The sequence below is a fragment of the Triticum aestivum genome, chromosome 4D, assembly GCF_018294505.1.
Source record: "Triticum aestivum cultivar Chinese Spring chromosome 4D, IWGSC CS RefSeq v2.1, whole genome shotgun sequence".
NCBI classification, from domain to species: Eukaryota; Viridiplantae; Streptophyta; class Magnoliopsida; order Poales; family Poaceae; genus Triticum; species Triticum aestivum.
In genome coordinates this window covers 288,139,266-288,158,465 of record NC_057805.1, presented here as the reverse complement: position 1 = coordinate 288,158,465, position 19,200 = coordinate 288,139,266, and the positions used below count along the sequence as shown (strand labels likewise).

Sequence of the window (19,200 nt, the reverse complement as noted above, 5' to 3'; positions counted from 1 at the left end):
GAACCAAAGGGCGAATCTAGCAAAATCCGATTCTAGAAATCCGCTGCCAAAATCTGAACCAAAAGCGGAAGCAGCCCAAAACGTGCTTTCCAAAATCTGATTCCGCTGCGGGCCAAAATCTGAAAAAGCTGTATCAGCTGATTTGCCAAATAACCTACATCTTTTTCACATCAGATTTTCCAGTAGATTTTTCACAGCTGCTTTTAGAAATCCACAGCCGAACCAAACAGGGCCTAAAGGCACAACCAATGGCGCTCAACTATCAAACACCTTTTCAAGTCTCAAGCAGAGTGTGCAAAAAAGCTAAATACACGTCAAGATTACTCCACCCAAACTGTCACCATAGACAAATGAAAATGCATAGCTCCACGTACACTGGCCAACATAACTATCAAACAGGGAATTCTTGGGTGCGAGTGTTGTTGCCGACATGTCAGAATTACTCAAGAATGTTGTTACAGCTTGTCTTTACAGGTCGTTTTCAAGACCATGATGGTCAGGAATCAAAGCTGAGTTACAACCCTTCACTGGTTCATCTGTCTGCACAAACCGGAGAATGCGGCTTTCCGGATGAGAGGGTGAATACTCCCAACAAAAACCTCCTCGTCCAACATGCCAATGTGAGACCAAATCTGCAACATATCATATGTATTTTTATATCTAATCAACCAGTGCACGCTCATGGAAACTTGAAATAACCAGTGATTATGAATTTAACAGTTCAAACAACCAACACCAGTAATTACCTCTGTTGCATACTGTCGAGAAAATGACTTTAGATACCCCAATGTGCACAGGCACCATTGCTCAAGCTCTCCAATAGTATAACCAGCTTTCATATTTTCACCATTCACTTGACTGTCAAAACATAAAGACAAGTTAGCAGAGGCCGTAAAACTCGTACCAGCATGTGCATCACTGCACACTGGCTAGTAAATACTGGGTTGTGCGCCGATAATGGTATTAATGAGCAGGTCTTCATTCATCTATGAACCAATATCCGTTGCATTATTTCAGACTCGATTCTCGGTGAGTGTTGTGTTAAACACAAATTAATTATTCATAGCAAGCCCCACCACAAAATAAATATCCACAAAAGTACAAGGAAATCTGGCTGGTTCTACAAAATGTAAATCCAAACTTGCCAGAAGCAGTCAATCTGAAAGAAGTACTGGAAACTGTGTATTAAACTCACCTATTGTTATCTGCTCCATTTTCATCGTCTATCTCCATAGTTGCCGCTTCAGGATCGCTGGCTGGAAATGTTACATTAGGATCTCCAGCGCGTAGGTTAGGAACATCTCCATCAGCAGAAACAGGTGGCAGGCGTTCAGTAAGCACATCAACAAAGCTCTTGAATAATAACCTAAGCAATTCCTGGAAAACCAATGGCAAGATAATGGTAAGTTGATGTGAGATGCTCAAAACTCTGTCATAGCAAAAGCAAGTGCCACAGAAAACTTAAGTTCACAAAATATGTATATCAAGTTATCAATAGATATGGAAGGGTTTACAGAAATAAGATATAAGAGAGTAGCATACTTTGCCTTCTTCAAGGCCCCGGGCAAGGAGAGCCTGCTTTGCCTCTAACGATTCTTCAATAGTTACTTCCTCTTCTTTTGCTTTGTCAGCAAAGCCTTGAAGTCGTCTCAGCCTGCCTGGTCTTTCAGATGACACAGGTTGGCCCTCTACGATTTCAAGTATTGATTTAGCCTCCTCCAACTCTTTGATGGCTTTTGCACTAGCCTCTTTAGCAACTTGAATACTTTTCCTCAGTGTCTGAATTTCCTTCCGGAGATCACTGATTCGATTGTATGTCTTACTAACAGTATTCCTAAGAATCTGTTAAGAGGGCATGCCAATCAGACAGATTGAACAAAAAATCATAACAAGTACTCCCTCCGTCCCAAAGTATAAGATCATTTTTTACACTATCCCTCCATCCCAAAATATAAGATCATTTTTGTAACTAGTGTCAAAAATGATCTTATATTTTGGGACGGAGGGAGTATATAATGTGCTGCATTGGGCAGAAGAAGGCTACATAGCATTAATATAACACCAAACATGCATGCATAAGGCAAAAAATATCTTTGTATGTGCCGTAAATTTCAAGAGCATATAACATCCAGACACATGCAAATCTAGAGTAGACAAATCTACTATATCTAGGAGGCCCCCACTACATGATTTCTCTTCACATGCAGCCTATCCACCTCAGCAATCTGCCACGTCAACGACTCTCAACAGCCTTCCACAAAAAAATCTTCTGAGCGTAGCCCCTTCTAATTATGTGTGTTTAATATTCCTTTGCTAGCAAGTTGGTAACCACACGCGGCCCATTACTCCAAACCACATGCATCCCATTATTAGAAGGACTGGAGGCAATCTTAAAAAAAAAGGAAACTGTTGAATTCCATTCATGTCACGCATAATCTCTTCCCCATCATATTTTTTTTGTTGAGAAGATCATCAGTGGTGTACGTCAGTTTAGACAGTCTTATCAATTAGCGTTTGATTGAATACAAGGTTGCACTTTTCCCCTTCCTCTTCCATTTCCCCTTCCCTTATGTAATCCCCACGTGAAACTGCTTCCTCCAGACCCTAAATAAAATTCTACCGCCGCTGTTGCAAATGGTTGTTGGCATCTTCCTCCAAATCCATGGCCGGCCAGGATCAAAGCTGCAGCGTCCTCCACCGCTGAGGATTTTTTTCTCAAACCCGTTAGGATTGCCGCAATACATGAGGTCGCCGCTGCCTTTCATCACCAGCGAGGCAAGTGCGCTTGTGTGTTCATTTTTATATTCTCACTTTCCATAGATTTCCTTTATGGTGTTCCTGATGCTGTGGCTAGCTACATCATACTAACTGGACTACATGATTAAAAAATATAGTATAAGTTGAGACAAACATTTACTTGCAGATATCCTGTCACATGTGCAAAGGAATAACCAATGCAGATTACCTAATGTTGTTGTTACATCATACTAACTGCATGATAAAAAAAAAAAAACAGGTTGATGCAAACATTTACTTGCAGAATATATAGCTCACCATATCCTTATTCGTTGACTCAAAATATTTATTTTATCTTAGTCTTCTCAGGGCTTGGCACCAATAAAACATTACTTTCCTTGCCAAAACAACTTCATGTATGGGATGTGTTATTTTATTCATGTTTGTCCTCTACAGAATCCACATAGGACATAACATGCCATAAATATAGGTGCGCAAATTGCAGGATACGCACATAAGATATCCTAACAATTTGCAATTTTATTTCTGAATTCTTTCTGGTCTATCATTTATTTTCATGCCATCATTTATTTTCATGCTCACACTGATTATCATAGCCTTTAATTTCTTCTGGGTTATTCTTGCTCAGTATACCAAACTAAAGGGTGGTTATAAATGATTCAAGATGGCTCTCTTGGTATGATTTACCTACTTTTGCTATGGACTTCCTTTAACCTTTAATTTATATTTGGTAGTTGTACAAAATGCATAATTTAGGTTGTTAGCACTACCAAGTAACCAATGAGATTCTACGGACCTCCTAAAAATTAATCAAAAAAGATTGATTGCTACAAAATCCAGCAGCGACGCGCTGGGTATCTTCTAGTATGAGGATAAGAATGTACCTCCCATGGACGATCCGACACATGAAATTGATCAACATTAGCAGGAGAAAAAACCCACTTGACTATAGCCAAGTTGGAAATTAAGCGATAACCCATCATTCTATCAATAGCTATAGCAGTCATCTGGGTACTGTTCTTCCAGTAAGCACTGACTTCATCCATCAACAATAACTGCATTTCCTCATCTGGGCATAGTTTGGAAATTATTTGACCATATCTCTCCAAAACAGTGATAAGATGGGTGAAACTTTTTGAACCAATGTCAAGAAGTGTCTGACTAACAACATCAACTGCGAATTTGGTGCCATTTGCAGGAACTATTTGTTCCTCAACCCACAAAATAATATCACGTGTAGTCTTTCTTCCTCTAACCATGCTAACAAGTTCCTTGGATATCCTGTGGCCTTCGGTGCTTTCTTTGCTTTCATCTGTATGATATCTGAAATTAGGACCAGCTTTTGGGGGTAACAACCCTTCCAACTCAGCAGCATCTTCAATACTCTGCAAAACAATAAAGGCAATAAATTCAATTCAAATGACCATTTCCAAACCACACAACAATTGAGTAGAAGGATATAGAAATATAAAGCACAAAAAGGTCCTTTTTACTCCCCAGAAGTATTGCCCCATCTATTTCTTGGTTCAGTTTTCTCCCTCAAAGTTTCAGTTACCATTTACTAAACCGCCTACTCTGGTTTCATATTGTGGTTTTGCTGACGTGGGCAATAAGTGCACAAGACTCAGAGCTGTGGACAAAAAAAAATGCATACACGGATTGGGACATCGTTCCAGAAAACAGAGACAACGAGGAACACCATGGCCATGGATGCTGTTAAACTGGAACGAGGAAAATGCCGTTAAGCTAAAGTAGTGGTTGCACACGCAACAAGCCAACAATGCTCTTCTGTGAGCAGGCAGGCAACTGAGTTTAACCAGGCAAGTAAATTAGGTACTGATAAAGTCAAGGGGATGATACACATGCCAGGTTCATATGTCATCCGGATGTAATAAACATGATGGGAGAACAATTTTGTGGAAATGATTGGGGGTGAAGAAGTTTGAGGATGCAATATGAGCAGAGGCAACGAGAAGCACACAATATTGGACAAAGATGTATGTCAGCACGACTATTGGTTGGGCAGAGTTCAATGGCCACTCTGGACATGGCCAAACAAGTCGTCCCATCTCAGCCAGTAGTCACCTCCCAGTCACAGATCTCGTCGCTCGTGCTCACTTCCCACCCCTTTACTAATGGGTGAAGCGGCTCTTGGGCAGGATCACGGTAGGTGTAGAGTGCACGACGGGAAACAAAGGGAACTACCACGGCTATTGATAAGTGAGCAGTTATTGTCCCCCTACTTTGGCACATGGTGCTCGAGACCATTGGTTCCACGGCAATGGATTTGATGCAGCTGCTTGGTGGATGCACATGCTACCACTCTTGGCTGCGAGGAGCAGATGAGCTTGGTAAACAGAAAGATATGGGCAGAAGGGGTGAGGAATAAAGACAGAAGGAACAAAGGTTGAAGAAGATATTACAGTTGGCAGATTGGCAGGATCTTGTGTGATTTTGATGATGTCATTGTTCATGTATGATGCCACGTGGCAGAACCATTCCACATCAGTCAAACAAGAGTCTAAAACTAGGGTAAGGGGTTAAACTCGAGGAGAGTAAACTGAACCAAAAATATAGATCAGGGGGTTATCCGATCAACTGTAATACTTCAGGGTAGTAAAAAGGACCTTTTACCAAATCAAAGTGGCAAGGCATAAATCTAACACAAAACAATAAATTGTAAAAAAAAAACTCCTTATTGAAAAGGGATGTCTCATATGCCACTAACCTGCTTGATTTTCTCGAAATAGGACAACCGAATTTCCCTTTCTAGTACTTCTTGGACAAAAACACGTTGTGGAGCCCATTTTGGTAGGCCCTTCACATTGGCCCACTCCTGCCAAGGCCAAATGAATTGAAAATTTGACCTGCGTAGGCAGATAATGTCATTAAGATTTAGTAGTACAAGGTTGCAGTTTGTTTTCAGTGCTACAGGAGATCAAACTTGTGAAAAGAAAAATTATGTTCTGAAACCAATTGGTTTAAAAGCTATACTACCATTGTATGTAACGTTTTATGGATTTTTTTTAAGCAGTAGCAGAAGTGGGTCATCATCAGGGTATTGAACATCAAGAGGAAGAGTAGCAATAGCCAATAGGCTGCAGTAAGAGGTTCCAACAAACTCATACTAGGCCAAATAACCAAAGCAGGAACACTCGTGAACAAAACAAATACATGGCAATGAACTTACAAATGATGTGAAAACCATAGGATAAGTCTGGTGCGGCACTCTGTATCCATGTTACTTATTCTATCAAAAAGAGCATGTACTGCTGCTACCACCACAGATGGAAATGCAGCTGGCAAAGCCTGAAGATATGTTAAGATAATTAGACTCGGTCCACTCATCCTCAAGGAAGAAAGTAAAACAATTTTCTTTTATGGGAAGGAAAAAACGTAAAACTGTAACCAGCCGGTTTCTACGGGAGGTTGCACACAAACATGTGTTGCCTATTCTCTAAATGTTGAACAAAAACATCCAGAACACTTGGTAATGGTATGGTGTTGATGCGACAAGTGGTGTCCTGATCTTTGGGTGAGAGGATAAATAAACGATTTGTGGTGATGACCCTGATGGTCCAGGTATCAACTCAACAGACTAGTAAATGTCGCAATCAGGTGAGTTGACAGACGTGAAAAGTGTAAGATGCGTCCTATATATGACATATCCAAAGCTTATGTTGTTTAAGTAGCCAACTCACTAATAGACGGCTCAATTATTTTTCTAGGACTCAGATTTGTTATGAAACCATACAGAAAATTGATTACTTCGTGATAACCTTAGCTCGTGGAAGCTTACTTGCAAATAAGTAAATACACTGAACCTATCAATTTTAGGGTGCTACACTTCACATCCACATCTACGTTGATTATATGGTTCAAGACTCTAAAGCAGATCTACATTCACATTTCACAGGCAGAAATTATGGCATCAGTAGTTTACCAAAAATAAAAGGTGTAGTGGTATAGATGAAAACATAAGCAAGTATGGAATGGGAATCTGGTATGCAGATAGATCATAACAATATCATTCTTTCAAACACAAATAGTAAACAGTATGTTTAACTATGTTATGAATGAATCATAAGTGTCCTATTGACAAAACAAAGGAACTGTGGTTTCACAACTGTGCTCATCATAACCATACAATTATGTAACAGAATTTTGCTCAACCCATGCACCAAAATCTGCATGGCCATGATAGAACTCAAGGCATATTTAGGTTTGCTGATGTGCTCATTAACAATGATGTGTTTTTAAATCTCACATTGCATACTGGTCTCATCACTACACAAAACAGTCTCAAAGCATTAAAGAAGAACTACCTTGCAAAGATCGATGATAACCAACGTATAGTAGATTGGCCTGAAAGGTGGATTCGGCAGCAATAGTAGCTGTAGAATATCAATGTGTCATAAGAAAAGATTCATTTTTATTTGACAAGTATACTCGCTATAATGGATAATGGAGAACCTCAAAATGCATGCATAAATATTGCACTAGGTATCCTAACTATATCTTTATAAAAATATAGTGGTAACTGTTAAGACTGTTAGTGTCTATAATCCATCAGAATCAGGATACAACTTGGTATCATAAAGCCCAGAACCAACACCTCAGATCGAATGCAAAAATAGTTGGCACGCTACCAATCAAGACAGTATTCCAAGGAATTTTAAAATTCAGCTACTAAATACAAAACACCCTGAGGAGTCACAATTTGGATTTATTAATAACCAAATCCATGCCGGCCAAAATTTGACGTCTCCTTTTTCTAATATTGTGAAATACATGTATAATTGCCCCCAAAATATTAGTAGATCAATATGAAGACAGAAATGGCAAACTGGCAACTATTCAGAAGGAACACTCAAGGGTTTAACTTTAGTACCTAAATGAGTGCTTTTGTCCTTTTTATTAATATACATGTACATTAAACTCTGCTGAAACTATTGCATGGAAGTAATACACTTGTTCAGAGATACTCATAGCAGGTTGAAGTTTTCCAGCCAGCTTTTCTAGGTTTATCATCATTGTATTTCAGAATACAACGGATAGTTAAACGATGTTATCAAGATAATGATCTAAGGTAGGATCATTTTTGTATGACAAGGTCAGCTCGTTGAGCCGCCCATAATTGTATAAGATCATAAAAATCCATATACTCTATAAAGGGAAATATATATTGGGAAAAGCAGAAAGCTAGACACAAATATTGGATCTTGAACAAAATTTGCGAACTTAGGTGAACTTATTCATGTTGGTCAGCTGGACGTAATTTTTCAAACCTTACTCAATATAAACTATGTGTTACTACTACAATAATATCTCCAAACTAATCCACAATTAGCTCAGATCAGCACACCCAAACAATCGGTCATATTCAGCAGATCCATTGGAAATGCTTGGGCGAAACTCAACACATGCACCAAGAAAAGCAAGCTTTATTACCCATTTCATTGTGGTTAACTTAAATCATTGCCATACAAGAAATTTAGAGTGGAACATGAAGATTCACTTCTGCAACAACTAAAGATACAGTTCACTTAACATGAAGGCAGACATGCAGAGACTAGTAATAATAGTCTAAAACACACGTAATAAAGATGGTTCAGAAATACCTGTGAAAATATGGTCTCAGCCATCAGGTATTCATACCGAAAAGACACAGGAAGGCTGACCAGATAAAACGCACATTCTTTGCGACTGTCTTTCAAAGAAAAATATAACCATGATAGAATTAGTAAGAAAACCAAAATAATACAATTCAGCAGGCAAATATTAACACAAAATTCAACAAATTTTCCCGTGATGGGCATGAGAAAAGTTGTCGACCCTAATTATTGTCTTCAAAATGATATTTTCGCATGCTAGCAGCAAAGTAAAACTGTCACACTTGAGTTAGGCAACTTCACCAAAGATTTAGCCATGCACAGAGGTGTGTGGAAGTTAGCTATCCACGTGCCAGAACCATGACTTGGTTTCGATATATTATGGGTTTCAACTCTAGCCTACCCCAAATTGTTTGAGACTGAAAGGCTTTGTTGTTGTAGTTTGTTTGTTGTTGAGTTAGGAACTTCGACATTGTTAGGCTTGTGCTTAGTTCTTTCCAGAACCTTTGGCTTGGCATGATACACTTTATTACCCCTATACCCTATTTGATGCCACGTGTGTGGCAAACAACTTGTTCGTCACAACCGTGGTTGCCACACTGTTGGGAGAAATTTACAGCAAGGTGTTGTAAGTAATAAGACAGGATTAGTTCTAGCAAAAATAAAACAAATGTTAGAACACCTCCTCTGCATACTTTGGGAGCAAGGTTTATAGACAAAAATTCTAGAGCTTAACAAGAGATGACAGACAAAAGCAACACATCCAAATACAGCCAGATTTTGTTAACCAAGGGAGAGAACATAAGACTCGGCACTACGAAGATAGAGAACACCAAATTTATTCACATTAAGGACTGACAAGCAATCCAATAAGTACAGGGTGTCAGCAATGTCATGCATGAACAACTTAACAAACAGATGCCTGACATCTAACAATCGCAGCTTTTGTACAAGTGTCAAACACACTAATAGAACTGAGAAAAAATTGTAACTGACCATCCATTGAAGAAAAGCAGCACATCCAATATGTATTCCTCAACAACAAAACGGTCTACAGGTTGCATATTCTGTAAGAAAATGATAGCTGATTAGGGCTCATAAGTATATATATATAAACAGGTGAACTTTGCAACATAAAACCAAGTAATAGCAAATTTCATGTAGTTAACATGCATTACAAAAAATACAGCAATGAAAACATCAAATGTAACAATGATCAATGGACTAGAACATAGCATAAAGGTGTGTGCCTCATAATAAGTATATAAACAGGTGAACTTTGTAACATAAAACCAAGTAATAGCGAATTTCATGTTAGTTAACATACGTTAAAGAAAAGACAGCGATGAAAACATTAAATGTAACAATGCTCAATGGACTAGTATATACATAAAGTTGCGATTTACCTCAGCTTTATTTGTTGGAAATATATGGAGCCTACGAAGCCTTTGAGGATACTTTAGATTGGCTTCATGCTTCTCTTGCCCTTTTAATATCTCAGAAGATGACATCGTGAAAGTAGGCGGTGGGCAACTAACTGGGTGGAAACGGTGAGATTTTCCAACTACTAACTGAGCTTCAAACGACAAGTGAGGTTTTGGAACTGCGAGGGGCAATTAAACAGAATGCAAAGCAAATTAAGCAACTGCACATTTGGAATTACGTATACAGTCCTGAGCTGGATAAAGAAGTTTTCTTATCATTCAACACTATACTGCTTGAATATTAAAACTCAACAGCGTATTATTTCAGTAAGAAATCGTGTGTATTTTATATCATGTACTCACATACCACTTTTAACCTTCCACCCATTACGAGAAAGAAGTTGCATACGCTCCCATAGATCTTCCATGAAATCCTACAAGGAATATAAGTTACTGAACTGATCAAAATAGCATAAAAGGAGTTAAATGGATCGGAATTCAGGAAATAAACCAGTGTAAGGTTCAGACATTCAAGAAATTGCCAGTACCTTCTTATTGGGAGAGTTGCCTTCGTCCGTCTCGAAGACTGAGAAAGCAATATCATCAAAATGCCTTCTGATGCTTATATAAGACTGTATACCAACCAGAACCCTCTCGAGTTCATCCGGGGCTTGCTGCATGTTAGAATTCATCAGTGTATTCTACCACTGATTCATGTCTGCAGAATTTCCTAATACACAATTCAAGAATGGGAGTACATTGTAGGAGCCTATAACTTTGCATTGCAATGATAATTTGGTGGGGAGCACCCCACCCCCACCCACCCCCAAAATCGAGAATGTAAATGTGGCTCATGCATTCTTCCAGAAGGTCTAAGCAATCATGGCTAATGTTCATTTTATGGTGCAGACACATACAAACTTTCAAGGTCAGTGGTACCCATATGCACAAGTCTTACTACTTACTAGAGGAGCAGTGTCCCTATTTCACTTCTTGAAAATATGTTGGGATGCTTATAGTGCAGCTTTCAAATAGATGACGGAATGATATAGAGCAACATTAGAAAATAATGAAGATACCCTTCTAAAGATCAAAAACAAGAAAAGGTGCATGAACACTAATATTACTAAGATGTGCAAAATGGCAGTGCCAGCGTAACTCTTAGAGGCATTCAAATTGAACCGCACATACTACAAAAAAGGGGAGTAATCAAAGTAGCTTAATAAAGCCAATGGGGATTCATACAAGCAGAGAACAAGAATCATGTGTTGCTGCTAAAGCAGTCAAATTGGACACCAAAGGTAATGCATGACCATAAAAGATATTACTCATATAAATAGAACAACCATTATTCTCTGACTTAAATGAATAACCGTCTCGCAATAAACAAGATCCAGATATAATAAAGATTAAACAGCACCAGAATAGTTTAATAGTGTTACCTCGAACAATTCTGAACCACCCCATGGAAGGGAAGCCAAAATACAATAAACATAAAAATCAGCACGTGGTTGCCAAGAAGGATTTCCAGCATCCTCATCCAATATAGTTGCAGCAGATGATAAAAGTGTCTCGTATGTCTCAATAATGGAATTTGGGGATATAACTTTGCTGCACATCTACAAAACACACACACACACACACACATTCTACAGTTACAACAAGAAAAGGTTGAAACAACAGAAACACTACAAATTGCCTCGTCTATACGGCGCAAAATACAAGAAAAATATTCTACCATGAAAGGAAAGAGGGCAGAGAGAAATCTCTCGACTCTTTTCGAGAACAAAGCAAAAGCATTCTGAATCAACTTGTTATTGTTAGGAAATATGCAACTTGTATTTCCAGGTGGCCATACAGTACATATACACGTACAGATGTGGTACAATATGCAGAAAACCCCTTAATAAAAAGGGGAACGCGGCTAAATATATATAACTCTAACACCTCCACCCCCCTCTAAAACTCATGGTGGATCAACAACGAGTTTGGAGAGATAGAATCCGTGCTTTGCTTTAGTCTGGGCCTTCGTAAAGAAATCCGCCGCAAACCAGTGCGCACAAAAGAAGCATCAACACCAATATGTTTGGTGAGCTCATGCTTAACAGGGTCACGAGCAATACTAATAGCACTTGTACTGTCAGACAAGAGCAGAGTAGGTGTAGTGATAGAAACACCCGAACTCCTGAAATAACCACCGTAACCAAGTCACCTCTGCCGTCAAAAGAGCCATAGCTCACAACTCAGCCTTTCCTTCGTCTTCAGGACAATGAGAGAACCACCAACAAAAACACAGTAAGTAGAAAGCGAACGGCAATCCAAGGGATCACTAGCTCACAAAGCATCTGAATAGGCCTGATGCTGTAATGAACTGGAGCGGGGAAAGAACAGATGGTGAGAGATCATGCCACGAAGATAATAGAGAACACGAAGGAGGTGACTATAGTGAACCGAAGTGAGAGCAGAGACAAACTGACCCAAAATATGGACAGGATAGAAGATATCTGGACGGGTGATAGCTAGATAGACAAGACTCACAACAAGATGACGATAACGCGTTGGATCAGACAAGGGGTCACTATCAGTAGCACGGAGATGAACATTGAGCTCCACGGGAGTCTCAACAATGCGGTAATCAGTAAGAGCAGCACGAGCAAGAAAATCTTGGGTATACTTTCCTTGGGAAGTAAAGAAGGCATCAGAGGTAGAAGAGACCTCAATCACAAGAAACTGCTCACTAAGGCGTGCCTTCACAAAGGCAATATACTCGGGGTCGTCGCCAATGATGATCATGTCATCAACATATAGAGGAAGAGTCCGACCACGAGCAGAAAGGTGGACAAACAGTGCAGGATCATGAGCACAGACTAAAAAACCAGCAGCAGTCATCACAGAGGCAAAATGTTCAAGCCAGGCAGGAGGGGCTTGCTTAAGGCCATAGAGAGAGCGGCGAAGACGGCAGACCATGCAGTCAGGAACAAAATACCCAAGCAATGGTTGCATGTAAACCTCCTCACCCAACTCACCATTAAGAAATGCATTCTTAACATCAAGCTAAGACATAGACCAGTGGCGATTTGAGGCCACAGCAAGAAGTGTTCAAACGATTGTCATATGGGCCACAGGAGCAAAAGTTTCATTGTAATCACAACCATGCTCCTGCTGGAAGCCACGAGCCACAAGACTAGCTATGTAGCGCTCAACAGAACCATCGGAGAGAGTCTTAACCTTATAGACCCACTTACAAGTGATGGGACGAACACGGGGAGGAAAAGAAACAAGATCCCACGTGTCGGTGCCTGCCATTCCAAGCTGTCATTTGGGATGAAAAACAGCATCACGATAAGAAGTCGGCTTAAGAACAGCAACGCCGGGCGCCAGCGCTTGGAAAACCACGTCGGTTAACAGGCGGAAGCAGACGAGGACGCAAGCCATATAAGTAGGATGAGACGAGGAACATGGCACATCAGAAGTAGATGGCGCATCAGTAGACACATCCACAACATACAAACGGCGAGTATAGAAGTGAGGAAAAGATGGAAGAATACGAGGAGGAATCACCGGAATAAACTCAGGTGATGGAGATGGGGAAGCCACCGGTGCACGAGACAAGATCGGAAAGAGCACAAGTTGAGCGTGCGGGGAAAAAAACTAATGCTCTAATACCATGTTAGGAAATATGCAACTTGTATATCCAGGTGGCCATAGGACAACATATATACACGTACAGGTGTGGTACAATACAATGCAGAAAACCTCTTAGAGAACGAGGAAAATACAAAGGGGAAACAGTTATAAGCTCTCAATACAGGGAGCAATAGGAGATATCAGAGCCTAATGTAAGGACGATATCGCGCTAACCAATATGCTGACCAAATGCAAATTATACAATCATAAATTATACAAATTATGATATAAATCATAAAAAAAACGTGTCTCTAGAGTTGTACTGCTTCAGTTTCTGGGCTGGAGAAGCCAAAGCTACACAAATAAGCCATAACTAACATGCATGCAACACTACTGCCTTAAAGATCGTATGATTCTTAGAGGATGCAAATACTTAGGAATTTTTTCCCTATAGATGCCCGTTTGATTATACGAATGAAGTTAACGAATTTGTATGGATTGCTTTCCTGTGCACGTAATTCTATAGGAATTTGACATCCACTCCGTCTTCTTTTCTACTGTTTGCTTAGTAACTAAGGCAGCTTTCCTATGTCCTACACAAACGCCTACCCGGCAGCTTTCCTATGTTTTGCAATCATCAGTTTTGCACTTGCATTCCCATCGAAATCCTGTGTTTCATTCCTACAATCCAAAGAGACCTTGCAACTATTATTTCCCTCAGAACAGCACCCTTCCCAATTTTATCATATAGTTATTCGTACTTCTAGTTTAGAATTACACATGACTAGTGTAACAGGAAGAGACTAAACACCTTTAGCACTGCTCGATTATTGATGAACATGTGTTGCCAATATAACATGTCAATATGTCAGGTATGAGATATTCAAGAATCACGAGTTGGGACACATGGTAGCAGCTAGAAAAGGATGAGCAAGAGAATCAACCCAAAACTACTACATGACTTACCAGGCCACAGAGAAACCGCAGCAATATCCTGATCCTATCACGGTTTTCAGTATGCAAAGCATCCTGCAATTACAACGAGTCATTACAAGGCTAGGATGATCTTAAGAGGGACCAAAGTTGGGAAAAAGAAGTCCAGTGGCATAATAAGTCAATAATGCTGGAATATAATCATAGAGAACATTTCTCCAGTGGAAGAAAGGATTAACAGATGCTGCCATGCTCTTGATGTAGAAACAAAGATTCACACCTGTAGGTTTGCCTGTGTTGCATCCACGATACCCTTGGCAAAATCTTCATTTTCTAAATTTATCAAACCTATCTGACATTACAAAAGAACAAAGCAGAACCATCACAACGATTTAGTTCAATTAAATAAGAGAAATCATATAGCAGCATCTTATTCTTAAAACATGTAGCTCAAAAGTTAATTTAATGTGAGATTACAAAGTTAGGTACAGAAGGTATTAAAACCAACTGTCATAAATAAATACCAGTTCTTTATGGAAGAGAACTGCTCAAATACAAAATTACTGTGCGTCCAATTTTGTTGCGATTAATTCATCATTTGACCTAAAACAATAGACATACCCTCCTCTCATGAAAAGATGCACATAAAACTACACCAACAGAATAAAATCGTAGAAGTATTGGCGAACGGCTGGACATCATCGCCCACCATAGCATACACGGTACCAAGGGGATCAAGAGACCACAACTGATCTCTGCTTATTTATAAGTAGCAGGTTTGTTGCACAACACATGTGGAAATAATGAAAAGATAGTATGTTTGCATTGGCATGGCAAGCTTTGCGCGGAGAGGATATATAAATGAGCAGTCATACATGAGCACTAGAATAATGAAAATCCTACCCACAGATTAAAAAATAGCATGCAGATCATGTGTAAACATGATAAGACCTAGGCCAACAGAATATGAGCCAAAGCATATGCATGGATTTCGAGTCGCTCGACTAGTCGCGACTAGTCGACGACTAGTCTTATGAGTCGCAAAAATATGGCCGACTCAGCTTAGTGTCAACTCGCGACTCAGTCACAACGCAGGCTCGACTTCTTCCGAGTCGCTGCCCCAGAGCGACTCGCATGAGTCGTGACTCGAAAACCATGAGCATATGTGTGAACTTCAAAGTTCACTCACAATGTAAAGTCACCAGTCATATAGATCACATTTTAGATCAGGGTTACAAACTGTAACTGTGGCGTATGACCAAACTGTACGCTTGTACAGGGCCATGTTTTGTTTCATAAGTCCAACCAGAAACTCAAAATGATAAATATGCATACTAGATATATGTTGTTTATAATGCTGATATACATGCTGCTTCCCTCTTTGTTACAGAAATAATAAGGACATTCAAAGCATGAGCAACAAGTCAAACATGTATTGAGATTCAATAAGAACTTCAAATGATCCACGAGTAATATTTATGAAAGAAGACAACATAAATTAGTAAAGTGTATAGGCTTCATAGAAATAGCTGCATACCAAAACTCCAAAGAAAGGAATCTTGTGAGGTAATTGTTCTGCACACTGAAGGAGAAACTGCTTGGACAAAGGTACATTTAGTTAGCACCTCAAATCGATTCGGATAAAAGATGACGATATGTATCGAAGGCATTGAAGAGGTAAGCAAATGCTACAGGATGCAGCATGTAGGATCCATACTCCATGTTTTTTTAACAATGTCTGGGAAGGAGCCAATTAAGCACTAATGCTTCTTCGTAGAATTAAAACTATAGATTATCAAAAGATAGCCAGATTGGAATAGTAAAAGCACAATAATATGAACAAGCACAGAGTAGAATGTTGGACACCAACCTCAAAAATATCATCTTTGGAGTGTTCATATTCACGAGAAAGCACATTGTAACAGATTTCCTGTGAAGCCAATGCTTGGTCAGAACAGGTGCGAAAGAAACATGGCATGATAGATGAAAAAATGCAACATTCTATTCAGACCATTGTGCGTTAGTTGGAACAACTGCGATGTTGTAAATATTGACAAACAATCACAGGAAAAATGTGTGTGTGCCTATGAACTTGCTTGGCACCCTTTAGTAATCATTTGATTGAAACTGCATTTTGCAATAAATCAGGATTCTACCTAGAGATGGGTAATCTTCATCATTACATACTACTATCCAATAGTACCTATCCTAGGATTATTATTATTATTATTATTATTATTATTATTATAGGCGAGCCAACGTAAAAACTAGCCAGTCTTTTGGGTATGAAACCCATTTGGGCGAGAGTAGTACTAGGATGGGTGACCTCCTGGGAAGTCCTCGTGAAAGGGTTTCATATCTAGCCTACCCCAACTTGTTTGGGATAACAGGCTTCATAAGTAAGTAAGTAAGTATAGGCACGCTAAACTAAGCCCGAGCGCATTATAGCTTATTCTGCGCTCCGGCCATTCAAACCACGCTCGAACTCGCTAATTACGGAAGTGACCGCGTCCCACCAAAGTTCCACCTGATGGTAAAAGTCTCTAGTACATTACCATGTGTGACAATGACTTTTACTATCCAGACCCACAAGTCCCCTCAACTAGTAAAATTGACTAGTAGATTACTATATATTGCACTGTTGTTACTAATCGCTCTAGCATGTGGTAAAATCGACCAACAATTACATATTTTGAATAATTAGATCTTGGTTATAATTTGCTCATTGTGCGTACATGTAACATTATGATTACTTTGAAATCAATTTTACTAGAGAGGTCACGTATTTACTACATGCTATCTGAGATTTTATTAACAATGTCCATGCATCTATAGTAAACATATTACTTTTTTTGAGTGTATAGTAAAGAGATTACTAATTGTACTACGTGTTATACTTCCGATTATTTTCCCGGGAATGTGTAGTAAGGTGGTTAACATGTGTTACTAAATGTTTCATGGGGTGTTACGGCAAACTTCATGACAAGACATCTGTAGTACAAATGTGCATCTATAGTAAAGAGATTACTAGTTTTACTACAGGTTTGCTACCGATTGATTCCCTGGGAACGTATAGTAAATAGGTTAACATGTGTTACTACATTTCACATGGGATCTTACCATAGACTTTGTGACTGGGCTTGTGTAGTAAAAAGGTTACCATGCTTTACTACTAGTTGCCTATGAAACCAAGGCGCACACACGCACGCACACACACACACACACACACACACACACACACACACACACACACACACACACATATATATATATATATATATATATATATAGGATGTCTTTGGTTTGGGCTCGGGCTTGTCCAACGAACAAATTTGGCCAAGGTTCTGTTTGCCCATGAATTGGCCAGTGTTGGGAAGAAAAATGTACTAGAGTAGGCAAAGGGGAATTGGCATGCCCAAAAGTTGGCAACCGTCCAAACAAGGTCCAAATTTTTAGTCATGAACAGCCAGATTGGCACATTGAGAGCCGCCGCGATACCAATTCCACTCCGCACCCCCAATACCAAGAGCTGCGTACAGAGAACTGTGACCGGTGGCTAGGGTTTTGAAGAGGTGGCGTGGTGGGAGGGAGAGAGGTAGGGGAACTCACGATGTGCTCCTTGTGGTCGGCGGTTCCCCCGTACTCGGGGCACCTGTCGCCGATGCGAAGCAGCAGCGTCCTCCAGCCAGCGCTCATGGCGGCGGCGGCGGCGGTGGCGGACAACAGAGAGGAGAGAGAGGTGCCGGGTGCGGGCAGGAGGCGACTCGGGTCGAGGGTTTTGGTTTCGGTCGGTGCGCGGAGGTTTGGCTTTGTGGGAGGCTGGTTAGTGTGGATTTGGCACAAGGACATTTACCATTGGAAGGTCCAAATCTTACGATGACGGTATCCGATCACATCCGCCTGACGATTTTTTTTTCTTTTTCATGGTATAATACGTGTCTAATTTATATCATAAAGATCAAAATACAACTTACGTAATGACCAACATGACAAAATTGAAAACATGACAAAATTGAAAAGATAGCAGAACATTTTTGAGTTTGACACCAACGCCCATCACCTGCCTCCGGCACCACTACAACACCCGCCGAAAAAAAGAATGATGGATCACCTCCTCACCTGAGCTCGACGCGGTTCCATCACTGATATGCAGCTTTGCGGACCTTCAAAGTGGCTCACCAAAAGTGAAGCCCTTGCCGTTGAACGAATCAGACCGGGGCAACACCCGGACACGCGATCAAACTCCAGATCTGTCACCCCACCACGACTAAGACGCCGAAGGAGAAAATCATACCTGCCATCCATGAACCACGAACCCAGCACACGTTTCGTCTTCCACCTGTCGTCGATGCAGACCACAATCTGCATCCGCTCCTGGACTACCTCCCAAGCTCTGCGCCGACGCCAGAGCAAACGCCGTCGCAACAGCGGAGCCCGAGGACACATGTCCACCTCGAGGATGTCGTCGTCGTCACGCCATCCTTACTTGAACAGACTGGTTTCCCAATCCATCCCCAACCATAGGACCGATCGCCTCGTTGGGGAATGATCTGAAGAATCTTTATTCAGCACCGCCATCGCCGCCGCCGAAGGCGAGGCGATGAACAGCCTAAAAATCTAGACTACGTAGGCCAAAACCCACACGCATGGACCCGGCGACCCCCCTCACCACCGACGACTGAGGTCGCCGCCGGAGGGGAGCCGCCGGAAGAACGGCGGTGGAGGAACTCCCCTGGCGGCGGGCTGGGGAGATTGCTTTTCCTTTCTTCGAACCGAAGAAAGAAAAACGCCGACTACCCGATCACATATGCCGACGATTCGTCCAGGGACAATTGGCACGATGACAT

The 19,200-nt window shown here is 40.5% G+C and overlaps 1 protein-coding gene across 1 annotated transcript; it reads right to left on the bottom strand.

Moving 5' to 3' along the window:
• Positions 1-249: 249 nt before the first annotated feature.
• LOC123097487 (nuclear cap-binding protein subunit 1) lies at positions 250-18,184 on the bottom strand. The gene is made up of 19 exons (XM_044519243.1): positions 17,963-18,184; positions 16,224-16,283; positions 15,891-15,947; positions 14,634-14,705; positions 14,387-14,449; positions 11,236-11,412; positions 10,342-10,467; positions 10,161-10,227; positions 9,776-9,972; positions 9,366-9,436; positions 8,379-8,463; positions 7,083-7,151; positions 5,948-6,066; positions 5,486-5,624; positions 3,642-4,142; positions 1,543-1,842; positions 1,196-1,377; positions 747-858; positions 250-632 (listed from the first exon to the last, which is right to left on the bottom strand). Exons 1-19 carry the CDS (start codon positions 18,047-18,049, stop codon positions 525-527), a joined length of 2,592 nt encoding a protein of 863 aa, XP_044375178.1. The 5' UTR covers positions 18,050-18,184; the 3' UTR covers positions 250-524.
• Between the last annotated feature and the right edge of the window lie 1,016 nt (positions 18,185-19,200).